Source organism: Dermacentor silvarum, chromosome 11 (assembly GCF_013339745.2).
Source record: "Dermacentor silvarum isolate Dsil-2018 chromosome 11, BIME_Dsil_1.4, whole genome shotgun sequence".
In the NCBI taxonomy this organism is placed as follows: Eukaryota; Metazoa; Arthropoda; class Arachnida; order Ixodida; family Ixodidae; genus Dermacentor; species Dermacentor silvarum.
In genome coordinates, this window is record NC_051164.1 from 31,361,442 (window position 1) to 31,386,756 (window position 25,315).

General features: G+C 50.3%; 1 protein-coding gene across 1 annotated transcript in view; it reads right to left on the reverse strand.

Moving 5' to 3' along the window:
- LOC119432494 (ATP-binding cassette sub-family A member 2) overlaps positions 1-25,315 on the reverse strand; it is a 235,232-nt gene that overhangs the window by 139,883 nt on the left and 70,034 nt on the right. Inside the window, exon 7 of the mRNA XM_049658514.1 lies at positions 13,079-13,520. Coding sequence (XP_049514471.1) covers positions 13,079-13,520 — 442 coding nt within the window. The remainder of the gene's footprint in view (positions 1-13,078; positions 13,521-25,315) is intronic.

Here is a 25,315-nt window from a genome sequence, read left to right on the forward strand (position 1 = left end):
TTGCTTCCGCCTTCGATAGCGACCGGCTAGCGTAACTTACAACCCTTTCTAGTCCATCAGTCCTCTGCACAAGCACGGCGCCGAGTCCTACGCTGCTTGCGTCGGTGTGGACTTCGGTATCGGCGTTTTCGTCGAAATGCGCAAGTATTGGCGGCGATTGCAGGCGTCGCTTCAGTTCTTCAAATGCTTCGAGTTGCGGCGTCTCCCACTTGAACTCGACGTCGGCCTTCGTGAGATACGTCAGTGGCTCTGCGATCCGTGAAAAATCCTTGACGAAGCGCCTGTAATAGGCGCACAGTCCAAGAAATCTACGCACTGCCTTCTTGTCAGCGGGCAGAGGAAAGTTGGAGATGGCCGCAGTTTTCTGAGGGTCGGGGCGCACTCCAGACTTATTGATGACGTGGCCCAAAAACAAGAGCTCCTCATACGCGAAGCGGCACTTTTCTGGCTTTAACGTGAGTCCAGAGGTTTTGATTGCTTGAAGAACTGTTTCAAGGCACCGCAGGTGTTCTTCGAAGCTTGAGGCAAACACAACGACGTCGTCCAAATAGACGAGGCAAGTCTGCCACTTCAAGCCTGCCAGTACTGTATCCATGACGCGTTGGAAAGTCGCAGGTGCCGAGCAAAGACCAAACGGCATGACCTTGAACTCAAACAGTCCGTCTGGTGTTATAAAGGCCGTCTTCTCCCGATCCCTCTCGTCGACTTCGATTTGCCAGTAGCCGGTTTTGAGGTCCATCGACGAAAAATACTTTGCATTGTACAGTCGATCCAAGGCGTCGTCAATCCGTGGGAGGGGGTATACGTCCTTCTTCGTGACCTTGTTGAGGCGACGATAATCGACGCAGAAACGTAGGGTTCCATCCTTCTTCTTCACTAACACCACGGGGGACGCCCACGGACTCTTGGACGGCTGGATGATGTCGTCGCGTAGCATTTCGTCGACTTGTCGCCTTATGGCCTCGCGTTCGCGCGCCGAAACTCGGTACGGGCTCTGACGCAATGGGCGGGAATTTTCGTCGGTTATGATGCGGTGCTTGGCGACAGGGGTTTGTCGAACTTTTGACGACGACGAGAAGCAATCCTTGTATTGCAGGAGCAGAGCTTTTAGTCGTTCTTTCTTATGCCTGGGAAGGTTCTGATTGACGTCGAAAGTTGGTTCAGGTATTATAGTCGTCGTTGCGGGTGCACTGGAATCTGTGAAGGCGAAAGCACTGCTGGCTTGTACTATTTCGTCGATGTAGGCGACCGTGGTGCCTTTGTTAATGTGCTTGTATTCGGGGCTGAAGTTCGTGAGCATCACCGTTGCTTTCCCTGCACGTAGCTCAGCTATGCCTCTAGCGACGCAAATTTCACGGTCGAGCAGTAAGTGATGATCGCCCTCAATGACGCCCTCCATGTCTGCAGGCACTTCGGTGCCGACGGAAATCATTACGCTGGAGCGAGGCGGAACGGTGACTTGTTCGTCAAGCACATTCAAGGCATGGTAACTTATGCTTGTATGCGGTGGTATCGCGTTGTGCGTTGAAAGCGTTATCGACTTGGACCTTAAGTCGATGACTGCACCGTGTTGATTTAGAAAGTCCATGCCTAGGATGACATCCCTGGAGCAGTGCTGCAGGATTACGAAGCTCGCCGGGTAAGTGCGGTTGTTTACCGTGACTCGCGCTGTGCAGATTCCAGTCGGCGTTATTAGGTGGCCTCCCGCTGTCCGGATATCGGGTCCTTGCCAGGCTGTTTTCACCTTCTTCAACTTGGCGGCGAACGGGCCACTGAAGACGGAATAGTCGGCTCCAGTGTCGACGAGAGCGGTGACGTTATGGCCATCGATGAGCACGTCTAGATCGGTAGACCGGCGTCTGGCGTTGCGGTTAATTCGTGGCGTCGGATCACGGCTGCGTCGGCTTGCTCTGCTGCTGCTACGTCGCGTCGGAAGGTCTTCTTTCGGCGGCGAAGTGTTGTCAAGGCTGTTGCTAGGCGGCGTGCTGATATCTCGTCGTGATGAATCACGAATCGTCGTCGTCGGCGGCGTCGGAGGATCTTCGGCATTGCGTCGTACAGCAACCGCACCTCCATCGGTTGCTGCCTTTAGTTTCCCGGATAGGGGCTCACGGACCGGCCCCGGGCTGGGCCAGTGTATGGTCGGCGCTGCGGCGACAGGTAACGTCCTGGTGACGGCGAGCGTGAGGGTCGTCGTGGTTGCCACTGGGCTCCGGCGAGGTAGTCGGCGATGTCACGTGGCCGCTCGCCAAGCTGTGGACGCGGCGCGTTGACGGCGAACCCTCGTAGGCCCATCTCGCGGTATGGGCATCGGCGGTAGACATGACCAGCTTCCCCGCAGTGATAGCAGAGCGGGCGGTGGTCGGGGGCGCGCCAAATGTCCGTCTTTCTCGGGTAGCTGCGCTGGGTGACGGGCGGGCGTGCTGGCTGCGGCGGCGGCGGTGGGCGACGGAACTGCGGCGTTACTTGGCCCTGGTGCGAGCGTGAAGGAGGGCCTTGACGACGGGCAACGGCGGCTTAAGTCAGCGCTTCCGGCTGGGGTTGCGGCGATTGCGGCTGCACATCAGGAACTCCAAGTGAGCGCTGAACTTCTTCTTTGACGACGGCGGCGATAGATGCCACTTGAGGCTGCGACCTGGGTAAGAGCTTCTGCAGCTCCTCGCGAACGACTGCTCTGATGGTCTCGTGCAGGTCGTCGGCGCCTAGAGCTTGAGCATCGGCGTAGTTGGTCAGGGCACGGCGGTTGTATTGCCTGGCGCGCATTTCAAGCGTCTTCTCGATCGTTGTGGCCTCGGAAAGAAATTCGGTGACAGTCTTGGGCGGGTTGCGCATCAATCCGGTGAATAGTTGCTCTTTGACACCCCGCATCAAGAACCGAACTTTCTTTTCTTCAGACATGTCGGGGTCGGCGTGGCGGAAGAGGCGAGACATCTCCTCCGTGAAGATCGCGATGTTCTCGTTCGGCAATTGCACCCTGGTTTCTAAGAGAACCTCTGCCCTCTCCTTTCGTACGACACTCGTGAAGGTCCTCACGAAGTTTTCACGAAAAAGGTCCCACGTAACCAGGGTGGTCTCTCTGTTCTCAAACCAGGTCCGAGCAGCGTCATCCAACGAAAAATAGACATGGCGTAGCTTGTCGTCGTCGCTCCATTTGTTGAACGTCGCGATCCGCTCGTATGTCTCCAGCCAGGTTTCAGGGTCTTCAGCCGATGATCCACGGAAGGTCGGGGGCTCCCGAGGTTGTTGCAGCAGGATGGGGGACGCTGGGGCTGCCATTGGGGTCGTTGACTTGGCCTTGATCGCTGTGGTCTTCTCGGGAAGAAGTCCGTACTCCGGCAGAAGTCCTTGCTGCCTACGGCTAGCTCGCTGGTCCTTGGTGACGTTGGCGTTGTCCTCCGGTTTCGGGCTTGGATCGCGGCTTTGCGGGGGCGTTCGCTGCATGAACGCACTAGCACCTCCACCAGATGTCACGTAGTAGTGACGCTGAAGAAAACAGTCGTAAAACTGTGTACGACGAAACTGGTTGTTTATTGGGCGAACCTGTGCCCACAAAAGCAAGGTACACTCAAAGCACAACGATAGCGGCGAACACAGTCGGCGATCGTCGAAAATCTGATCAGCGGCGAAACGCGTCGGCTTTTATACCTGAGTCATCGAAGGTTCCAGATTAATCCCTGATTCCCGCGTGTCTTCCAGAAAGTTCTAGACAATTCGCGTCGCTCATACAATCAGATTACATGGGCGTCGGTGACCACAGACGACGGATAGAAGCATCGATAACGTCCGAGAAGCTTCCAATGCAGGCGCGTCCTGCGCCGAGCGATAACGTTTAACATTTGTCAGCCAATGTTGAAAGCGGCCACCAGTGAAAGATAAACATGTGTACGTGTCAATATCAAAACTTGTGGTACGATTTTACTTGTTGAGGTTCCTTGCACACCCAATAATGTGAGAAAAAATTGTGCCACGTTTCAAAAAAAAATCTTTATTAGGAAAAAAGTTATGAATGTTTGCGTTTGAAGAAATCGCAACAAAATCAACAAAAAAAAAGATTTCAAAGCATAGAGCTTACATAAGATGATCAGGAGAGCTAAAATCCCCTATATTTGTAGCTAGTTCCGTTTTGGGTCTTGCTCTTGTCTGATTTTGCTCGTGTGGCACCTTGACTTCTTTTTTTTCTAGCTTGCTTTGCAGTATTACAGGTATTTGCAGTATGTCTCCAGGTCCGTCGCCTTGTACTGATTGCCGGCAAACTTTCATTTTGTGCGTCTTTGCGCTCTAAACTTCCCTATTCTGTGGCTGTCAGTAAGAAAAAGTAAGCGACAGAGAGTAAACACATCCATCAAACAATCCGCTGCCCCTTTAACGCGCGTGCAGCCTCCAGAACGTAAACAACACGTGCAAAACATTGCACGTCCACCTGGTGAGGCGTTTATTATTTTAATTGATAAAGAAAATGTTGAAAATGCTATTATGACATTATTACACTTTTTACGTGACACGATTCTTAAATAACCACCAAAGAATTGCAAGCCAGGGCATTTTTGTTTCTGCTCTACAGAAAACTGGCACTTTCAGTTTTGGTTTCGTAGACGCCGGGTGGGTTTACATTTTTTTATGTATCTTTTGAAAGAAACTGTGTAGGAAGGTACTTTTTTCAGCGCAATGATGGAGAATAAATTCCTCATCTAACAAAGCAGAAAACAAAAAATGACATTTTGAAAAAAAAATTGCAATTTTCACTTGGCCTCACACCTTAAGTATGCTGCCGTGAGGTTCATCTGGTGGATCTTGCAATTTCTCTCAACTGCTATGGCCTGCAGTGTCATGACGGACTTCAGATTCACTACAGGAGAAGTTTCCTTGTTATCGGTACCTTCCACTTGTGACCAACCGTGCCTTGTATCGCTCTAAGTCGCCATTTTCCTCGTACTTCTTGCGGAACACCCACTTGTCTGTATTTTGGTCGTGGCACTAGCTCCCATGCATTGGACGCTTCGAGGCTGTCCAGTTCCCTCTGTATAGCTGCTTTCCATTCCTCCTTGTCTGGTGCAGATAAGGCTTCGTGTAGAGTTTCAGGATCTATTTGGCTCTTTTGCCTGGCTAAGCAGCAGCCGTGACAATTACTTTGATGTGGTTTCATGTTATCTAGTCTTTCCGACCGTCTTAGTGCCTGTCTACCACAATCTGTCACGCTGGACAGTCGCTGCGTAGCTCCTTCGTCCTGCGTAGTTGCCTCGTCTTCATCAGCTGATGAGCCAACTTCTTCAGCATAGCTGTAATCAGTATCACTGCGATCTGAACTACTAACATCGTGTGGCTCGCTCAAGCTGTCTTCAACTTGTAACGTGATTGTGCAATAAGTGTCGCTATGTGCTTCAGTCTAGCTACTTGCAATTTGGGTAAGCTTGCATGGGAAGGACTCGTCTTCAAAGGTAACGTCCCGGCTTACAAAGAAGCGATCTTCCTTCTGGTTCCACAGCTTGTACCCCTTCACTCCTTCTGGGTAGCGGACCAGTATGCACTCCTCTGCTTTCGGGTCTAACTTGCTCCTCTTGCACCGTCTATTTCGCACGCTCCATGCCCTGCACCCAAACTCTCTTAGGTGGTCCAGTTTCACTTCTCCCCCTGTCCACAGAGCTTCTGGTGACTTCTCCAACCGCCTTCGATGGGCACTTGTTTCTGATGTAGCTTGCAGTGACAACGGCGTCATCCCAGAGCTTTTTGGTGACACCTGATTCAATGAGGAGGCACCTCGTCATGTCAAGCAATGTTTGGTTCATTCTCTCTGCGACTCCATTCTTCTCAGGCGTGCCAGGAATGGTCTGCTGGTGCCTTATGCCATGCTTGGCCAGGTACTCGTTGAACTCGTTGCTTGTGTACTCTCCTCCATTGCCACTATACGCAAGGTCTTCACCTTTGTGTTGTGCAGATTTTCCGCCATGCGTCTGTACTGGTTAAACTTCTGAAGCACTTCGCTTTTGACCTTCATGGGGTACATCACAGTGCATCTTGAGTAGTCGGTCTGTGAAGGTTACAAAGTAACGGGAGTCCCCTTTGGTCGTTATTGTGATCTTTCCAACCACATCTGAATGCACCAGCTCCAGCGAAATCTTCGCCCGTGTTGTCTCACCCTTTGGGAAACTGCTTCGCCTTCGCTTTCCCAGGCAGCGTGTGTCACATTTGTCCTTCACAGGGTCTTCACTAGCTCTACAGAGGCATCGAAAAGCATCCTGCTGAAGGTGGCCTAGTCTTCTGTGCCACAAGGCTGTGTCTTTTGTTTTTACCATCTTCATCGACATTATCTCTTCTTTGACAGAGTACAGTCTTCCTTCTCGAGTTCCAGTAAGTATCAGCTCACCGGTGTCATTTGTAACTTCGCCTTTGACCCCAGCGAAGGTCATGTGCAAACCTCGCTCTTCAATTCTTCCGACCGATAGTAGGTTGCCGTTCAAGTCGGGCAGATAAATGACGACTTCTAGCGTGGTGACTGACCCACCACACTCTTCAGATAGTTGAATCTGAACTCTTCCTTTCCCCTTGACACTCATGGATTCTCTGTTTGCAGTTTCTACACTTGACTCGCATGGCTTGAAGTCAGTGACCTTCGCCTTGTGTGATGTCATGTGATGTGTAGCACCGCTATCAATATTCCACACATGAAGAGGCGCTGTCTTCACATTTTTGGCACATAAAGCCATCTGTGTTGCAATCTTTGCCTGTGATGAGTTTCTCTTCTTCTGGTCATCCCCTTCGTCTTGAAACTGGTCACTATCTCTGGCTATATGACCAATTTTGCCACAAGCAAAGGATCGCACCTTCTTCGTTGCATACTTGAGGTGCATTGACGAAACTTCTCGTCCTGCATGACAGTGAGTTGATGCACCGTCTCATTGGGTTGCTTGCTCTCAGTCCTTAATCGAGCTTTAGTGATGAGGGCCATTGTTTGACTCTCTTCGTCACTTAACCGATCTTCGTCACCACGCAGCTTTCTCTTTTCTTCGATCAGCAGCCTTGTCCTCACTGCTTTGGTCGTGAGGGTTTGTTCGTCCTGCGCCAAATTCAGAATGAGCGGTTCGTATGTGTCAGGAAACCCCATTAGCATCACTAATGCAACCTCTCTGTCTGTAAATGCATAGCCTGCATTTGACAACTTCCTATGCATGAGCACCATCAATCTTTCTAGGTAATCTTTCATTGACTCGTCTCTCTTCATTTTTACGTTGAAAAAATCGCGCATCAGCTGGAGTCCAAACTTTGAGGGCATTTTCTGCAGCGTATTCCAGGGTTCTTTTGCAGTTCTGCAAGTCCCAATGTCATCCAGGTAGTTGTCCTCGACAATAAGGAACAGAAAGGTCAGTGCCTTGTTGTCAGTCTGCTTTTCTCGCTCGTTCATTTCTCTATTCGAGAATCCAGGGCCGATCGCTTCCCAGCATCCCTTCTGTACGAGAGCTGCTCTTGCCCTTATCGACCATGTGTGATAGTTATCTGATGACAACTTCGGCAGTCTAAACTCGTCTAATGCCGACATGTTCGCTGATCCTCGAACACAAAAGGGACAACACACTTCTTTTTCGGAACTGTTTCTCAGTTAGCGTGCGTGAAAATGGTTTGTCGGTCACTTCTTCCCGAACAATTTCGCCACTAACATCCACTGAAAAACTTTGTCAGTCACTTCTTCCTGACAGTTGTGCCGCACTCGCGCCGGACGTGTCTAAGCGTCTTCCGTACACATCCAAGATGCAGCCTGCAGCAACGCCGGCGTCTAGTGACGGTCCGTCTTTCTCACGAAAAAATACGCACTTCTCACTTTTCTTCATGGGCACAAACCGCTTGTCAGTCACTTCTTCCCGACAGTTTTGCGATACTCACGCCTGTCTAAACTTCTAAAGACATCGGCACGACCAGGGGCGGATCCAGGTTTTTTCTGACGGGGGGGTCAGCTTCTGTCAATGATGATGATGATGATGATGATGATAGTAGCCTTTCTTATTTACCGAAATTTACCGTTTTTCCTCACGATAAACCCGCGTTTTACACGGCTAAACCAACACCTGTAGCCCTCCGTGGTGGCTCAGTCAGCTTAGGCGTTGAGCACGAGATCGCGGGATCAAATCCCGGCTGCGGCGGCCGCATTTCGATGGAGGCGAAATGCAAAAACGCCCGTGTTCTTGCGTTGTAGTGCAGGTTAAAGAACCCCAGGTGGTCAAAATTAATCCGGAGCCTTCCACTATGGCGTGCCTCATAATCAGAACTTGTTTTGGCACGTAAAACCCCAGAAAGAGGAAGAAGACCTGTAGCGAAGCCAGGTATCGGTTTCTCCGAGCTCATAGGAAAAGGACGTTACCCAATACAGCCATGTGCTTGGCGGCTGCGCCTGATAATACAGGGTGTTCAAAACTAAGCTTTATGGTTTTCTTAAAGTTAGGCACTGGGAGGCACGCGAAGACCACCTGTACAAATAAGTTATGTGGCTAGGGAGGCACAAAGTGAGATGATAATTATCGCTGTGAGCAGCCCAATTAACTAAAGTTGAACAATTATTTTTTTGTTGACTGCAGTAAGTGGGTATGTTTGTATTGAAAACTTAGAGACAGTCGAGTTTCTACACAGTATCAGTCGGAAGAATTATTCTAGCGTGTCCGTGCTCCGAGATATCAGATTCCAAATTTCAATTGTCGTACTGCGCAGAATAATCGAGAATAAATACGCGACAATTCTCATGAATTCCCGTGAATGATCATGAAGCTCAGTGACCACTTCTGTGGAGGGACGGCTTTGCCATCTTCTCTCTTGAGTCGTGGTGGTGTGTTTAGAGGAACGTTCTTGAATACGGGCGTAACGCCCTGCTCCAACGCAGCAACCACAAAGCTGGGTGTTTACGACATGCGAATCACCGCGTATCAAGACTCACGACGCCACCTACAAGAAGAACGATGTGGCGTGTTAGCCGAGAGCGCAAGCCAGCGTCTTCATGTTTTGTTTTCCACTCGACGTCATCGTTTTCCACTCGACGTCATCCTTTTATACAAGGCGCGCATCTGCTCCCGCTTCTCTAACCACGCGACGCCATCCTAGGCCCGCGCGCTGCCGTTGACCGCTGACGTCACGCTCCCCCACTTCGCAGCCGCGGCTCGAGGCTTCGCCCCGCTCCGCGAGAACGCCCACTCAGATAAACGGATCCGGCGGGCTTGAGCCTCCTATGCTTAATGTAGGACAACAAAACAGCGAAGTTACAATGAAAAACTTGTAGCGTACGAACGGCACTGTGCTCGTACTGGATATTGTCAACGTGTAACTGTGATCACTAATGAGTGCTACAGTTAAAAAAGTTGCCTATGCGTAGTTCTTAGTTTAGCTGTTAGTTGTTATTATTTATATATGAACACTTCAGCAAGAGATCTCTTTCATTAAGCAGGTTGGTCGCGGAACCAATGACAGCCAATGAGGCAACCGTTGACACCCCAAGGGGAAACTAAGTTAATCAGGCGCGAAGGCGCTCGAGCGGACCTCGGCGTGTTTGGCAAAACGGACGTCCCCTCGTTCATTCGACGCCACCGACGGGACGAGTAAGGCACGGCAGGCACCAGGAGGTCCAAGGTGTTCATGAGAAAAAATAACTACGGCAACTTCGCGACACCACACTCCTACAGAATACAACTAAGCTTGTTAGCGAGCTAGCTTTACTTCTACATGGCTGATACCACTGGTACTCGCGAAAAATACTTTTGAAGAATGCTGGTGGCCATCATTTTTTTTGCGACAGGGCCATCCCCCTGTCAGCGAGGGGGCGATGCAGAAATCTGAGGGGGGGGGGGGTCAGGACATCCGGACATCCCCCCTGGATCCGCGCCTGGGCACGACGTAGTGAAGGCGGTGTAGCTTGACGTTTTTCTGCTTCAACGTGGTCGCACTTTTTCATCACTCAACCAAGGCAATGCGTCTCATTTCTTCCAAACAATGGTCGATGCGTCGTCCTGGGCCCATAACCTGTTGGTTTGACCAGATCTTTTGGGTTTCCGGATTGAGTAGATTCGGCCCGAAGCCAAAGAGACGACACACAACGGTCAAGCTGCCACGTTGTTTAATAAAGCAGTGTAAATAAAAACGAGAGGGGAAAAAACAAGAGTTGCGTTTGAAAAAGTGAAACGGCGACGCGCACCAATGGATACATGGCGCCATCTCGTGACCGACCATTGCACTGCTGACATCGCATTGTTGCATTTTGAGGCCACCCATCACGCTTTGTACCTAATTGTGTCCACACTTCCAGAAAATAAACTATGCCAGTTTACTGTTTGGCACTGATACATATATATATATATATTGTACAGAAGGCGAATGACCGCGCTTCGATGTCTGGGAAAAGAAGACGACGATGAGTGGTGGTTGTTGTTGAAGCTCTAGCTCCCACTCGCTAGAAACCAGACCTGCTTTTAGAATAGCCTTCTGCAACGCCACGTCCAGGCCTGCTTGAAGATCAACACCCCCATTTTAAGTGGTGGAGGTGCGGGGTGTGGCAGAGGTAATAAGGGGCCGGCGGCGTGTTGAGGAGGAGTCTTGCGTCGCTGGCACGTGGAACATGACCGAACATACTGTCGAACATAACGGTACATGCCACACCAGTCGTACCGAAGCCTAATACGTGAATACGTCTTCAGGAAACCTGCGTGGCCACATTGTGGGTCGTCGTGGAAAGTGGAGCAGATTTCGGAGCGCAGGTGGCGGGGAATGACGAGGAGCCACTTACGGCCTTGGGGGTGTAATTCCGGCGGTACAGCACGTCTTCCCGAGTGGTGAAGTGCTCAGCCTGCCGATGCAACGTCCGAGAAGTGGGAGCAGAAGTCCGGCCAGACAAAGTCTAGAATGGAAGCCACCCACGGGTCCTTGCGCTGCTCAGATGGCATGTCAGAGATGGCAAGAGCGGTGGTATCGCAGGTAGTATTTGTGAAGCAGACAGGGTCGGGAGGCAGGGGCGAACGGGAGAGGGCGTCTGCATCCGAATGTTTCCGACCAGAGCGATACGTGACGCGGATATAGCATTCCTGGAGGCGCAATGCTCATCAAGCGAGGCGACCACTTCTCGGACGCGAACCTTCTTGCACCATGGACACTATTCTTTTATACTGACCCGACGCCTCCGAGTCCACGACTCTATCTCAAGCAGCTACATACGCTGAAGAATGCCGCCAACTTGCACGTTAATTCACACCACAAGAGCAGTGGCGCCAGAAGCAACACCACGATGCCTCCGCTACGACTACGTGCTATGCTCCTGGCTCGCTCGTCTGGCTGCGTGTCCCGTACACTACACCTGGCCTTTCAACGAAGCTGGTCTCCAAGTACCAGGGACCATATCGTGTACTTCAACAAACATCTCCGGTGAACTATATCATCGAGACGCTAGAACCGTCTTCTGACCATCGTCGTCGCGGCCAAAAAATTGTCCACGTGTCTCGACTCAAGCAGTGCTACGATCCCCCTGTGTTTTCTTGCCCCTAGGTCGCCAGAATGGCTCCTTATTCCGCGGGGGGTAATTGTACTGAAGGCGAATGACCCCGCTTCGATGTCTGGGAAAAGAAGACGACGATGAGTGGTGGTTGTTGTTGACGCTCTAGCTCGCGCTCGCCAGTAACCAGACCTGCCTTTCGAATAGCCTTCTGCAAAGCCACGTCCAGGCCTGCTTGAAGACCAACACCCCCATTTTATTATATATATATATATATATATATATATATATATATATATATATATATATATACTTTCACTGAGGCCTTTACTGAGTGAGGTCCCTGCAAAAGGCCAAAGAGTCTTAAAAGGGTAAATTTAATTTTGCACTCTAAGACAAATGCCGAGGTGATAAGTTCACCTTCTCTGTCGTTTTGCGTGTCCCGTATGCGCTCTCTCCACATTCGTACATCTTGTTGTGTCTCATCGCGCAATCGGGCAACTGTCTTTGTGCAGTCGTATGGTTGCAAGTACACGCAGCGTTAGACTGTTTCCGCATGGCATACACAAAATGCTGAGTCTCTTGCATTGCCGCACCTGCGATCGGATGCTTAACCTTGTCTCAGTATTCTGTCTCGTCGAGCGAGCTACCGTGTTGTAGTGGATTGGGTACCTGACTTGTGAGCGCGAGGATTTGCGTTCGAATTCTACATTGAAGCGCTCTGCTTTCTTTTTTTTTTTGGCACCTCAATAGCTTTTTTTTTTCTTATCAACGTATAAATGGCTAACTTGGTTAATTTCATCCTTGCGGAGCATTGTAAAAAAATGACCGGTATTCCCTTGAGGAGTATCGGAAAAGAGCAAGTGTTAGTCCTCGATAGAGTAACCGCATGGGGAGTAACAGTTCATCACCTCGTAGTTACTCCCCAAAAATGACGAATGGTAGTGGAAGGTAAGTTACTCCCCAAAAGGACTAACCCCATTTCGTCCTTTTTTTTTCTTAGAGTGTAGAATCCGCGGTGCACAATCAAAAAGCAGACTGGCAAAAAATGCGAAGGCAAATTTCCTTCTTATGATTAGATAGCGAAATAACATGCTAGAGCACGGGGAACAGGTGTAGAGGATACGATGCATGGATTTTCTGTGGTTGGCGCTTTAAGCACACGCTTGTAATTGTGGGTGTATCTATATATATATATATATATATATATATGTGTGTGTGTGTGTGTGTGTGTGTGTGTGTGTGTGTGCGTGCGTGCGTGCGTGCGTGCGTGCGTGCGTGCGTGTGTTCGTGTGTGTGTGATTCCTGCCCAAACCATCCTTGCTAGCGCTTGTATGGGCACTTTTCATGGGTCTTCCCTGTGCCGTTGCTTGCTGACGCTGCGCTGGGAAGTGAGTCCCCACCAAGTATAGCTCAGTTGACAATAGCTTTACGCATGAACTAAAATGCAAAAAGTACTCCTTTTAACGTTGGGAAATGCATGAACCCCGTAAAGGTACGACGGGACCAGTCCAGCAATCTCTTTGCATGGTTTCACGTTGTTTTCCCCTTAAAAAAGTACAGACCATCTAGCTCATATACAAGTACTGCGGCAGTATTAAACGGCATGAATGAAATGAATGTACTCACTCATTCGACTCAAACGCCACGGCCAATGCGTAAGTGGTAATGTAGCTTGGAAAGTCTTCCTCGGCATATTTGCGAAGGTCTTTCTCCACATCTTTTGTGGAGTGCACACTGCAGCCTTGAGCCTCCACGAGTGTCCGTAGGTTTCGGCTCACGTCGTTGGACGGTGACTCGCCGATCACGGTGCGGGATTTGGGGAAGTGGACGCCTAGTTCTATAGGGATGTCGAAGGTTTCGTTATACTGGCGCACCGGGGTAGCCGTGGTTATAATTTGTAGAGTCCACTCAGTCAACGCCACCAGTCCCAATGGAACCAGGAAAAATATTACGAACACATCCCAGCTACGCACCATGCTTAAGATTCGCTTGACGGTAAGGGCAAAGCACGACCTGGCCATCGTGCACCGTTTTGTAATTGGCTTGCAGACACGGTCGATGTCTTTTCCTGCAAGTAAAAAAAAAATTATGGGGTTTTACGTGCCAAAAAGACAATTTGATTATGAGGCACGCTGTAGTGGGGAACTCCGGAAAATTTGGACCACTGGGGTTCTTTAACGTGCACCTAAAGCTAAGTACACGGGTGTTTTCACATTTCGCACACCATGGAAATGCGGCCACCGTGGCCGGGATTCGATCCCGCGACTTCGTGCTTAGCAGCCCAACGCAATAGCCACTAAGCAACCACGGGGGGGTGTTTCCTGCAAGTTGGACGCGCAGGAATGAGCACACTGAAGCCTTAGTGACACTACTGAGTGTTTCTGCGAAGACTTAACGCAATATTTAAATATAGCCTCTCTGAAAGAAAAATATGCTTCCTTCGGAGACTAGTCGTGAATTCTGCCCATTATGGGGTGATAGGTGAGACGCGGTAATTAGTCGCTAACTAGCAGAGAGTTACAGTGAAGTTTCACTGCACGAACGCAGGTGACACGCAAGCGTATGGGTGCTACAGCGCACACAAAGCTATTGGTTCTCTGTGTGCCAAGACGTCTGGACTGTCCGCATCGCAGATTGCTTTCGAAATACGGTTAGCGCGGCCACGCAATACGCAGCAGCTGCCGGAGCAGAATGCCCCACTCTACCCCCCCCCCCTCTCCCCCTCCCAGTAGGAAGAAGGCGCGCTCCCTTTTTGCTCCCTTCCTTGCGCACGCGATATAGAGCCGCCATTTTACGACGCGCGGGGACGCTGTTATCATGAGACGAACCTGGTACGCCAATCCGCACACAGCGCCTGCAGCAACTGGCAGAGTTGGCCAACCCAGCGCGCATCCACCTACCCTCCTCCTCCGCGACGTGTCGCTTCTTTTATTGCGATAGCAATTATGGGGACACTCCGGTCGTTGTCGCCGGTCGTCGTCGTCGCCGCATGCTCTATGTCCCCGTGAAAGTGTATGGCGCCGTGTATGGCGCCATACACGCGCCATATGGCCGCGTGTATGGCGCACACGGCCAAGCCAAGCGTATGGCTTGGCCGCGTGCGTTCTATCTTGGAAGCAATCTGTGACGGGGACAGAGTCCGCTTTGCTTCCAAGATAGAACGCACGCGGCCAAGCCAAGCGTATGGCTTGGCCGCGTGCGTTCTATCTTGGAAGCAATCTGTGACGGGGACAGAGTCCGCCGTGCGTTGCTTTCGCCGCTTCGCGTTTAGGCGAGAGGGAGCACGAAGGTCAAATCGCTCGCTGCTGCTGCCGCGCTTCCTCACTCCACCGTTTCGACAGCGAGTTTCCGCGGTCATCAAGTGACATGTGTTCATGTTTGCTTCTGCATGTTTGCTTCTGCGCGCGCGGCACCATGCTTGTTACTTTAGTTAGTAAGCGAATGCTTACAAGTTACACCACCTAGACTTTTCTTAACGTGGCGTTGCTTTGCCGTTAGCTCAGAAGGCCGTGGAAGAAAGACTTCGAGCAGCCGAAGAAAAACTGAACAGGGCCGCCATCATGAACAGTAATTGCCGAGACCATCGAACGCCGTCTCCCGGCGTAACAGGACAGGGAGTGTCAACAAGGGACGTGGAAGATGGGGTGTGGGCAGCTGGACAGAGGGTCAGCTACCTTTAAGCGGATATAAAGAAAAAGCAGGAAAGCACGGGTTAATGCCCCTTTTCAAACCCGAATCACACGAAAAATGTTCACAAATCGAAGCAGCGAGAGGCGTTGGCAGTATAACAGATTGAAAGGGTGAATATCGCCGGTGACTCAAGCCTTGCAAGGTGCTCAGAGACAATTCTGGAAAGTGTGAGAGGCGACAAAGGAGCGGCAGTGGGGACATTTTCAGCGCGGACATTGGGTTCTGTCATCGAGTGAGCAAACGGAAAGCTTGCGGATTATGCCCAGAGACGCAACCATCCAGTAATAGCAGGTGGGTCAAATAATGTGATAAGCAGAAAACAGGCAGGAATAGCTCGGCGTTTGGCGAAGGGGGTGGATGTCTTACGCGAGATTTCCCCCCAGATGTAGAATGCGATGTGTGAGAGGCCGGATGCACCTTTACGTGAGAGTAACGTACAAAGAGCTGTTGTGGCTGCAAATGAGGATATATCGATATTGAGCCGATAGCAAGGTTTGGAGGTTGTAGAAGTAAACAGGGAAGTGAGAGGGTATGGTGGTTTTCAGCGAGACGGGACCCACTTCAACTGCGGCTTGTATGAGAAGTGGGCTGGCGACTTGCTGGTGGTTGCGCAGTTGCTTTTTTGGGGAGCCCACTAGTGCTCAGAAGGCCAGGGTAGGTAGTAATGAAGAAGGGCCCCTAGGGGAACCTCAGACTAGCATCGTCGTCAATACCAAAGAAAGCCGGAAAACAAAAAAGAAGAGAGCTCGTCATGCAATAGGCTACACAAACATGCGGGGTGACAGAAGAAAGGAAAAGTGGGTAGGGACTTAGGAGCTGCTAAATAGAGACCAAAAAGGGGTGTTTGGGGTTACAGAAACGCACCTTATATACTCGGAAGAGACACCAGTGATTGAGAATTATGTTTTAGAAGCGTATAACTGAACTAAATAGGAAAGAAAGGGAGGGGGAGTCGGAGTGCTCACACCCGGGAGCCAAATTGTAAACTATAAATTCAATATGACAAGGGCATCTTAGGTTATCATGTACAATGAGTGGAAAAAACTTGGTTTGGCGTAACGTATTTCTGGACCAGAAATAATTGCAAAGGAAATAATGAAGAGTTAATGAGATGCATAAGTGCTGATATTAGGGGTTTGGGGAATGATGCCTAAATTATCCGATTAGGTGACATGGATGCCCACATACAGGATCTACATGCCTATATCGTTAACAATGGTAAGTCAACGTGAGCTCTTTCTTCATGCGCAATATAACCTGGTTATACAAGGCCTAAGTGTGATGGGCCGACCACGTGGGAAGTGGGAAACAGGCAATCTAACATTGCTTACTGTCTGAGGACAGTATGATAAGTTGAGAGAAATGGTCAATGATGAGGAAGGGTATAGCAGTAAAAGAGTGACACTAAATGCATAATTTGAAAATAACATAAGTAATTGGGAAAGAAAGCAAGGAGCCCAAAAGGCCAGTTCAAATGTGAACGCGGAACAAATAAAAAATGTAATCGCAAGAGTAGAGAAAGAGCTTGGCAAATGGCCCTCCACAGCGGGGTATTAAATTGAGCTTCTAAGTAAAATGAGCACAGAAATATGGAAACAGAAGCAACATGCTTGTTGGAAAGGAAAAAGGAAACAAAAAGCCGGTGGAAAACGGAGAGATACCAGAAGCGATCGACGAACGACAGAAAGCATCACGAGAGCACAGGCAGCCTCCCCCCCCCCCCCCCAAAAAAAAAAAAAAAAAAAAAAAAAGCGCGGTCGCCGCAGGATGAAGTAGCCAGAAATAGGAAATATACCTGGAGGTTCAAATACTGGTTCAAGCAAAGATGAAAGGTGAAAGTGAACGTTCGTTGTGAGAAATACGGGAGAAAAAGAAGGCCGCGCCAATAATATTTCGGAACCACCTAAACTTATTAGGCAGGAAGTTTGGAACAATACAGCATATCCTTGATGGAGAGGGAAACAAAGTGGAAGGGGACGGGGCATTAAATTACCTCAGAAAAATAACAGCGGAATGTTTCCAAGCCAATGACGTGATGGTATTTGAGGGAAAAAACGAAAGAAAGAGAACCAGATGGGAAAGAAGCTGGTGCTGACAAATTTCAAATGGAAGAAACCCGAAGAGAAAAAAGTCCTAAGGGCACAGCAACAGGGCTAGAGGAGGTTCCTGTTAGGCTGAATGATGAACTAGGACCAAAACATTGGAAGCTCTATTGAAAGCAGCAGAAAAACCCTCCAAAGATAGACGAATACAAGACAGTTGACGACAGAATAGAATGATATAAATTTTGAAACGTAACGGGAAAAAAGAATACACTCATATAGACCACTGACCATTATATCGGTAATATACAGGTTAGTAATAAAGGCGATTGAATTAAAACTGAAAGCATGCGCAGGAAATAATGGCATATTGGGAGAACTTCAGAAAGTCGTCAGAATTGGTAGGCCTGTGGATGATAACCTATTTTGCTTACTCAGTGAATTCAAATGCCCAGAGAGCAAGGGAGACCGTTAAATGTGGCTTTTTAAAGATTAGCAGAACGTATGAAAGCGTAAGTCGCAACATATTTTGGGATATTCTTAAAGGGGAAGCTATAGGCAGAGACTGTACACAGCTTTTGAGGGAGCTTTAGCAAGAAAATACAGTTTGCCTTGAATTGGAAAGAATGGGGAGCGATGCGGCAAGTTGATGTCAACTAGAGACACAGACAGGGGTGTGCTCTATCCCCGCTGCTGTTAATTATGTAGATGGTAAGGATGGAAAGAGCGCTAGACGGTAGCAATATCTCGTTTAATCTCTCATGTAAACAGGCGGGTACAATTCTAGAGTGGCAGCTTCCAGGTTAGTTTTATACGAGCCACATTTAGGAGTGAAATTCAGCGCTAAAAAAGCAGGTGTTATAGTGTCAAAACAGGGCCAGGAAATTCCTCTCGTGAAGGAACAAACACCTTGGTATATGGATAAACAAAGGCAACAGATATATGGAAACAAAAGAAAAAAACATTAAACGCAAAGGGAAGACAAACGCGGCCATAATTGAACAGAGAGCGCTGGAGGATACAATTCCCACTTACGCTTCGGGGTAAGTGGGAAGTTGTGTTAGTTCCAGGAGGTAAATTTTGAAATTTGGTTGCTTAGTTCAAGGACGTGGGTTGAAGTCAGGCGTACAATCAGGACTCGATGGCGACCAAAGGTGAGTGGGACGCCTCGCATTGGGCACCGAAGGTAAGAGTACGAATGAAACTTTGCAGGGTGATAATTTTAAGTGAGGAAAGGTGAGAGTAAAATTGACTAAGAACGACTGTGGAATATGAAAGAAAGTAAATGGGCTGGGAGTGTGCTCAGATATTTGAAGGGGAAAAACATTGATTCACAGTTGAGGAAAGGAACTAGGAAGCTTACCGGCAACTACAGGACCGGTACAGTAAGCAACGTGGCAACAAAGAACGTCAAGCGCAAAGTCACAGAGGCTGAGACAATCTCATGGGTGGCTGCGATGGAAGAGGAACCTGCTATGATTAAGTACTTAAGAGGAAGACACGGAATAAGGAAAGAAACCATTTATAACATAAATGGAAGCTCCTTGCTTTTTGAAGCGAGATCAGGATGCCTTATAACGTGACTTATATTGCGAGGTACATCAAAAAAGAAGCATGTGCTTACTGCGGTAAAGCTAGGGAAACGATGGGGCATGTTTTATTAGAATGTGAAGATGTCTGCTCTGCGGTCGATTAAGGCTCATCTGGCCTCCTTCAAGCCTTCGGATCCAGCGAAAGCAGGGAAAGCGTAAACGTGTCCACAATAGAGACTAGTAAGGGGCAGTTGGAAAGTTTGGTGGAAGAAAAAATAGGGAGACGGCAAACAACGAAGGCGTACAAAAGCAAAGTTCCCAGTAGGGGTTCAGAAAGTTTCGCGATAGGAATTCTTCGGGTTTCTTACTTAGGTTGGTACGACATTGGGAAAAATAATAACAAGAGCTTTGTGACGCCTCGTTACAAAGGGGACGCTCATAGCATCCGTTCTCCATCCATCCTCAGCGTGCTCCTTCGTACTTTTCGCAGCGCGCGTTTCGCTTCTCCACCTCCAGGTGCATTCGTCCTCCGACGTCCGCTTCGCGGCGTCAAACTGTCGCCGGTTTCTATGGAGGGGCCACTTACGCTTGCGCGTAATATACAGTAATTACCTTTTAAACATTTAGTCTTAGCGGGCTCGTTCCAATTGGAAAATAGAAGCAAACTCTCCGTAAAAGCCATTTCGACTTTTGTATCTCAAAAAAAAAAAAAAATGTCACAGTTTCGCCCTAAGGGCGAAGCAATGAATGCGATAGCAACACAGCAATGTCATACGAAGTAAGGTGAGCGGCTTTGGTAGCAATATGAATTGTAGTAAACATGAGCTGATTAAGTAAAGAGGTGTGCTGCGGCGTAAGTAGACCGACATGAAGAGAGACTCGATGACCACGAGAAGGCGCGTGTGAAACGGTGGTGTTGATGAGAAGCGCTTCCCGTGGGCAGCGCGTGCGAAGGGACACACCTGTAGTGCTGCACTGCCGATCTGGGCAGCATTGCATGTGTAGCGTGCGTTGGAAAATGGGGCCCGACTGTTACTAACTGAATGAACAAGCGAGGTGTGAACGCGCACAAACAAACATGAATAGATCACACTGAATGACTGCAGATGACTGTCAAAACGCGGGCAGCAAGCGCATACGCCGCAGCGGGCGAAGGTACGTGCGGTCTATCGCTTCAACGGAAACAGAGCGGCGAATGCACAGTGCATACAAAGGTCAGAGCCGTGTGGAGATAAGAGACGGTGCGGGCGAGCGATGAGCGCGGTTGTTGGCAGAGTAGAAGTGCGCCCCCCCCCCCCCCCCCCCCCGTTCCCTCCGGCGCTGGCTTCCCGCTTCCTTGCTTGCGCGTGGGAGATTGAGTGCGTTCGGTCTCCGTGATAGCGCGCGTCCCCGCACGCTTCCGCTCGGGCATACGGCGCGCGGCGAATATTTTATCTATACGGAACCTCACGGCGACGGCGACGGCAGAAATCCGGTTGAAGTGTCCATATAATTGCTATCGCAATAAAAGGGCCTCACCTATGGAATTGTGGCATTATGAAATTCGACTATCAAAGTGCACGAACCAGGAAGTAGGAGGTTGCAGGGAGTCTAAAGCAGCGCCCCTCGCGTTGACCTTCCGCTTACGTCAGTCACCTCGCAGCGGGCAGCCAGCGCACTGCGCCTCCGTGATCCTAGCTGTCGCAGAACGCTGGGTGCCCGCGGCTAGGTGACGTAAGCAGAAGGTCACCTCTAGGGGCGCGGCGTCGTGGTTGCTGCAGCCTCCCAGTTTCAGTTTCGAACTCTCTGATTGCCGAATTTTGCCGTTTCTGAGTTCCGCACTCAATCGCATTCTTCCAGGTCCAAAACTTGATATGACTTGCACGGAGAGCTCGCTTCAATTCCCCAATTAGAATTTGCCCGTAGAAACTAGACATTTAAAAGTTCATTATTGGACTTACGTTAATCAGCGACTAACTTGCCAGGCATCACTCGTCACCCATGGTCACCACCACTGACGGCATGGTTCCGAAGGAACCGTCAGCGTATATCCAAACAGCTATTTTAAATAGTACTTACTTAAAGTCTTCGTATAATCGCCCCGTACAACTTGAATTTACGCCACAAATGTCGGTAGTTGGTAGCGCAAGACAACAAACTACCTCGATATTCACTTGATTGACGTTATTTTATTAAGACAAACACTAATAAACACTAATAAACCTTGTAGTGCTACCGTCGTGCCTTCGTAGAGCAGGGCCGCTATTTTGTAGCGATGCCTTTAAAGTAATAATGCCTTTTCGCGCTTATCGCGCTTTGTCAGTGGTCACAGCGACGGTCCGCTCACGATATCAATGTTGATAACGCGAGCGGACCGTCGCTCCGACCACTGACAAAGCGCCATAAGCGCGAAAAGGCATTATGGCATTTAAGGCATCGCTACAAAATACCGGCCCAGACCATTTTAATGGTTCACAGGTACCACTATGGTGCTACAGAATTTTACAAAAGGCTATCTTCCGTGGAAGAAATGACGCGTTGCTCTTCTCTCAGGTCTATATCGAGAAGCGAACAAGAAGCAGCTGAAGAAAAGAGAGAAGAAACTTTTGTTAAAGCATTCTAGTCCCTTTCTTATGTTGATATTTCACTTGGTGTAAAAAGCTTCTGTATTCTTTTGGTGCATTATCTAAGAAAACCTTTATCGGCTGAAGTGTGGTTGTGAAGACGGTGCTTACCAAAGGCTTGGCGATAGCGATATCAGATGTAGTGAGCATTCAAAAGGAAGAAACACTGAAGAAAGAACGAATGGAATCATGAAGTTTCATAGAGTGAACTTTTTTGAGAAGCTACAGCAGTGGCCTCTAGCCAGCACAATATGTCACCCGCTTGGCGCAAGTTCCACATGTCTGAAGCAGACTAGTGACATTCGTCTGACATACATTAAATAGGCGCATGTAGGACGGCCTGAAAGGGATGTACTCTTGGTGTTGACTGCACCGACGGAAATGGCTCTATGTGGAAGTCAATGCTTCAAAATATCAGGTATTCTACCTAGGACCTCCTATTGTCATTGCACCTGGACCATTTTGGGCCCGCAGTACACACAGCCTCCAAGATACTCGATATTTCAGTTTCCTTGACGAGGAAACGCGTTTGATGACCATATTCCGTTTATAAGTCCAAAGATAAGTCCAAAGTGGTATTTGATTGTTTGACCGAGGCGCGCGGGCGCCATCACTCGAGAAAAGAAGAGGAAGAACGAGCTGGGCTCGCGCTGCGAACCTAACCGGTCAGCGCTGCAACCGCTGTTGTAAATACATCCTGTAAATAGTTGCCCGTCTTACTGACTAGTTCTTCGCGTAACATCGTGGTGGAGGTGGAACGTTCCCCGTCCTCGCCACGGAGCTCCGAGGCGGCCGCACCGTCGTCTTCTCAGCCATGGCTTCCGATGGAAACACCCCGTCGCCACCTACACCTGCGGCGCCTACCACAACGTACGTTACGGTTCCTAGTCTCCGTGATCCTGGGACATTCTTCGCCCAAAATGGCGTTGACGTCGACGACTGGCTCAGCATGTATGAGCGTGTTAGCCTAAGCCACCACTGGGACCCTACCATCATGCTTGCCAATGTGATATATTATCTGGACGGGACACCGCTTGTCTGGTTTCGCACCAATGAGGTTGAGATATCCAGCTGGGACACTTTCAAAGAGAGGCTTCGCGACCTCTTTGGCAACCCGTCAGGTCGCCAACAGGCTGCGCGAAAGGTGCTTGCTACCCGTGTCCAGTCGTCGACGGAATCGTATGTCGCCTACATACAGGAAGTGCGCGCGCTTTGCCGGAAAGCCGACGAGCACATGACCGAGGTTGACAAGGTGGGCTATATCCTAAAAGGCATCGCGGACGACGCCTTCAACTTGCTCGTCTATAACGACGTCTCTACTGTCGACGCCATCGTCAAAGAATGCCGCCGCTTCGAGGTAGCCAAAAGCCGCCGCGTCGTCCCAGAGTTTTCCCGGCTCCCAAACACCCCTGCCACGTCCTCTTGCTCCGCTCTTCCTGCCACACGACCTTTTCAAGAGAACGTCACTCGTATCGTTCGCCGTGAGATTGAAGCGGCGAGTCCGGCCCCCCTTCATCCACGACCCCTCGACGGTACCTTTGACCCAGCGGTCCCTACTATTTCCGTCATACAAGCAGTTGTGCGGCAAGAAATTGCAAACCTTGGCATCCCTACCGCCTGCTCTGTCTCCCGACCTGATTCGGCATCCATTCCCCTGGCTCCGTCCTTCCACGACCAGTATTTCGCTCCCCGACCACGCAATCCTGCTGAATGGCGTACCCCCGACGACAAACCGATCTGCTTCCGCTGCCACCGAGTTGGTCACGTATCCCGCCACTGCCGCAGCACCTGGATGCCGCCGTACTGGAGCTCATTCCCTGCTCCTCGCCCATACGCCGACGCTCGCCGTTACTCACCTCGCCGTCCGTACTCTACTTCTGATGCCCCTGACAGCCGCTCCTCCGGGCGATCGCCGTCGCCTCAACGCCGTCGCTCCCCGTCACCCCAACCTCACCGCTTTTCCTCGCCAAACCGCCGGACGGAAAACTAGGCCATGCAGCTCTTGGAGGTAGTGCTGCATTCCGTCCGTCCTGTACAAATCCTCCGCTGACGCTCCTCACGAACGCGAACCTAATTGACGTAGACGTGGATGGTGTTCCATTCAAAGCATTGGTTGATACTGGAGCCCAAGTGTCCATAATGAGCGCTAATCTTTGTCGTCGCCTCAAAAAAGTTCTTACGCCTGCCATCACTCGGGCCGTACGCGTCGCCAATGGCGCCACTGTTGCCGTCAGTGGTATGTACACTGCGCGCGTAGGAATTGCTGGCCGCCACGTTCCAGTCCTGTTCACCGTGCTGACCAGTTGCCCTCACGACCTCATCTTCGGGCTCGACTTTCTGACGACGCATTCTGCCCTCATCGACTGTTCCACCGGTACGCTGTGCCTCCAGCTTCCTCTTGTTTCCGACGTTCGCCCCGAACCACCGAACACCCTCTGCACTACAGCGTTTGTTCGGTTACCTCTAAAAGCCCTAACCTTCGTCGAATTGGCCTCAACGGCAACCGTGCCTGATGGCGACTATGTCGTTGCACCTATTCGTGACGTCCTCCTGGCGCGCGACGTCTCTGTGCCACACTCCGTCGTTACCCTTGCCGCTAATCGGATGTGTCTCCCCGTCATCAATTTTGGCTTGACGAAGCAAGTGTTACCTGAAGGCATAGTGGTGGCCACGCTCCGGCCTGTGACAGACGACCACGTCACTACTTTTGCAGCCGACGCGTCTCCAGATCCTCCTGATTACCCACAGGATGCCTTGAACCTCGACGGCCCATTACGTCCCATGGTCGCTCCGGACCTCGGCCCTGACCAAGCAGCCGACCTATATCGCCTTTTGTTGTCCTACCGCGACATATTTGACACTGAAAATCGCCCACTTGGTCAGACGTCCCTTCTTAAGCATCGGATAAACACTGGTGATGCTGTTCCCATTCACCGCCGACCGTATCGTGTGTCCACGGCAGAGCGGCAAGTTATTCAGCAGGAAGTCAACAAGATGCTCGCCAAAGGCATTGTTGAGCCCTCGTCGAGTCCTTGGGCGTCGCCGGTCGTGTTCGTCAAAGAGAAAGATGGCACGTGGCGTTTTTGCGTTGATTACCGCCACCTAAACCGAATCACTAAGAAGGATCGGCGCCGTCTTAGCGCAACGCCAACACGGACACGACCGCGTTATAGCCTACGCTAGCCGACTCCTGACAACTGCAGAGCGCAACTATTCCATTACCGAGCGCGAATGTCTTGCTCTCGTCAGGGCTGTTTCAAAGTTCCACCCACATTTCTATGGCAAGCCCTTCTCAGTAATCACAGACCATCATGCGCTGTGTTGGCTTTCGTCGCTCAAGGAGCCTACTGGCCGGCTCGGTCGTTGGGCTCTCCGACTACAAGAATATCCCTACACAGTGACGTACAAGTCGGGACGCCAACACCAGGACGCAGATTGCCTCTCTCGCTACCCAGTCGAAGACCGGACGTCTACGTCTGAGCCTGACACCGACGCCTGCGTTCTCTCTGTTTTTCCTCTGGTCCATGTCGCCGACGAGCAGCGCCGTGACCCGTCCTTGCGTGTCATCAATGACCGCCTGGAATCTCCACTTGCCGACAGTTCCATTCGCTTATTCACACTTCAAGATGGCGTACTCTACCGCCACAACGTTCACCCCGACGGCCCAGCATTACTCCTTGTGATCCCTAAACACCTTCGCTCGGCTGTTCTCCACGAACTTCACGATCTCCCCACTGCCGGTCACCTCGGTGTGTCACGTACCTACGACCGGATCCACCGACGCTTCTTTTGGCCTGGGCTTGCTCGCTCCGTTCGAAGATACGTAGCTGGGTGTGATAAATGCCAGCGACGCAAGACACCATCGACGCTACCTGCTGGGTACCTACAACCAATCGACATTCCCGCGGAGCCATTCTTTCGGGTTGGTTTAGATTTACTTGGTCCCTTTCCTTTTTCTACCTCTGGGAACAGGTGGATCGCTGTGGCCACAGATTA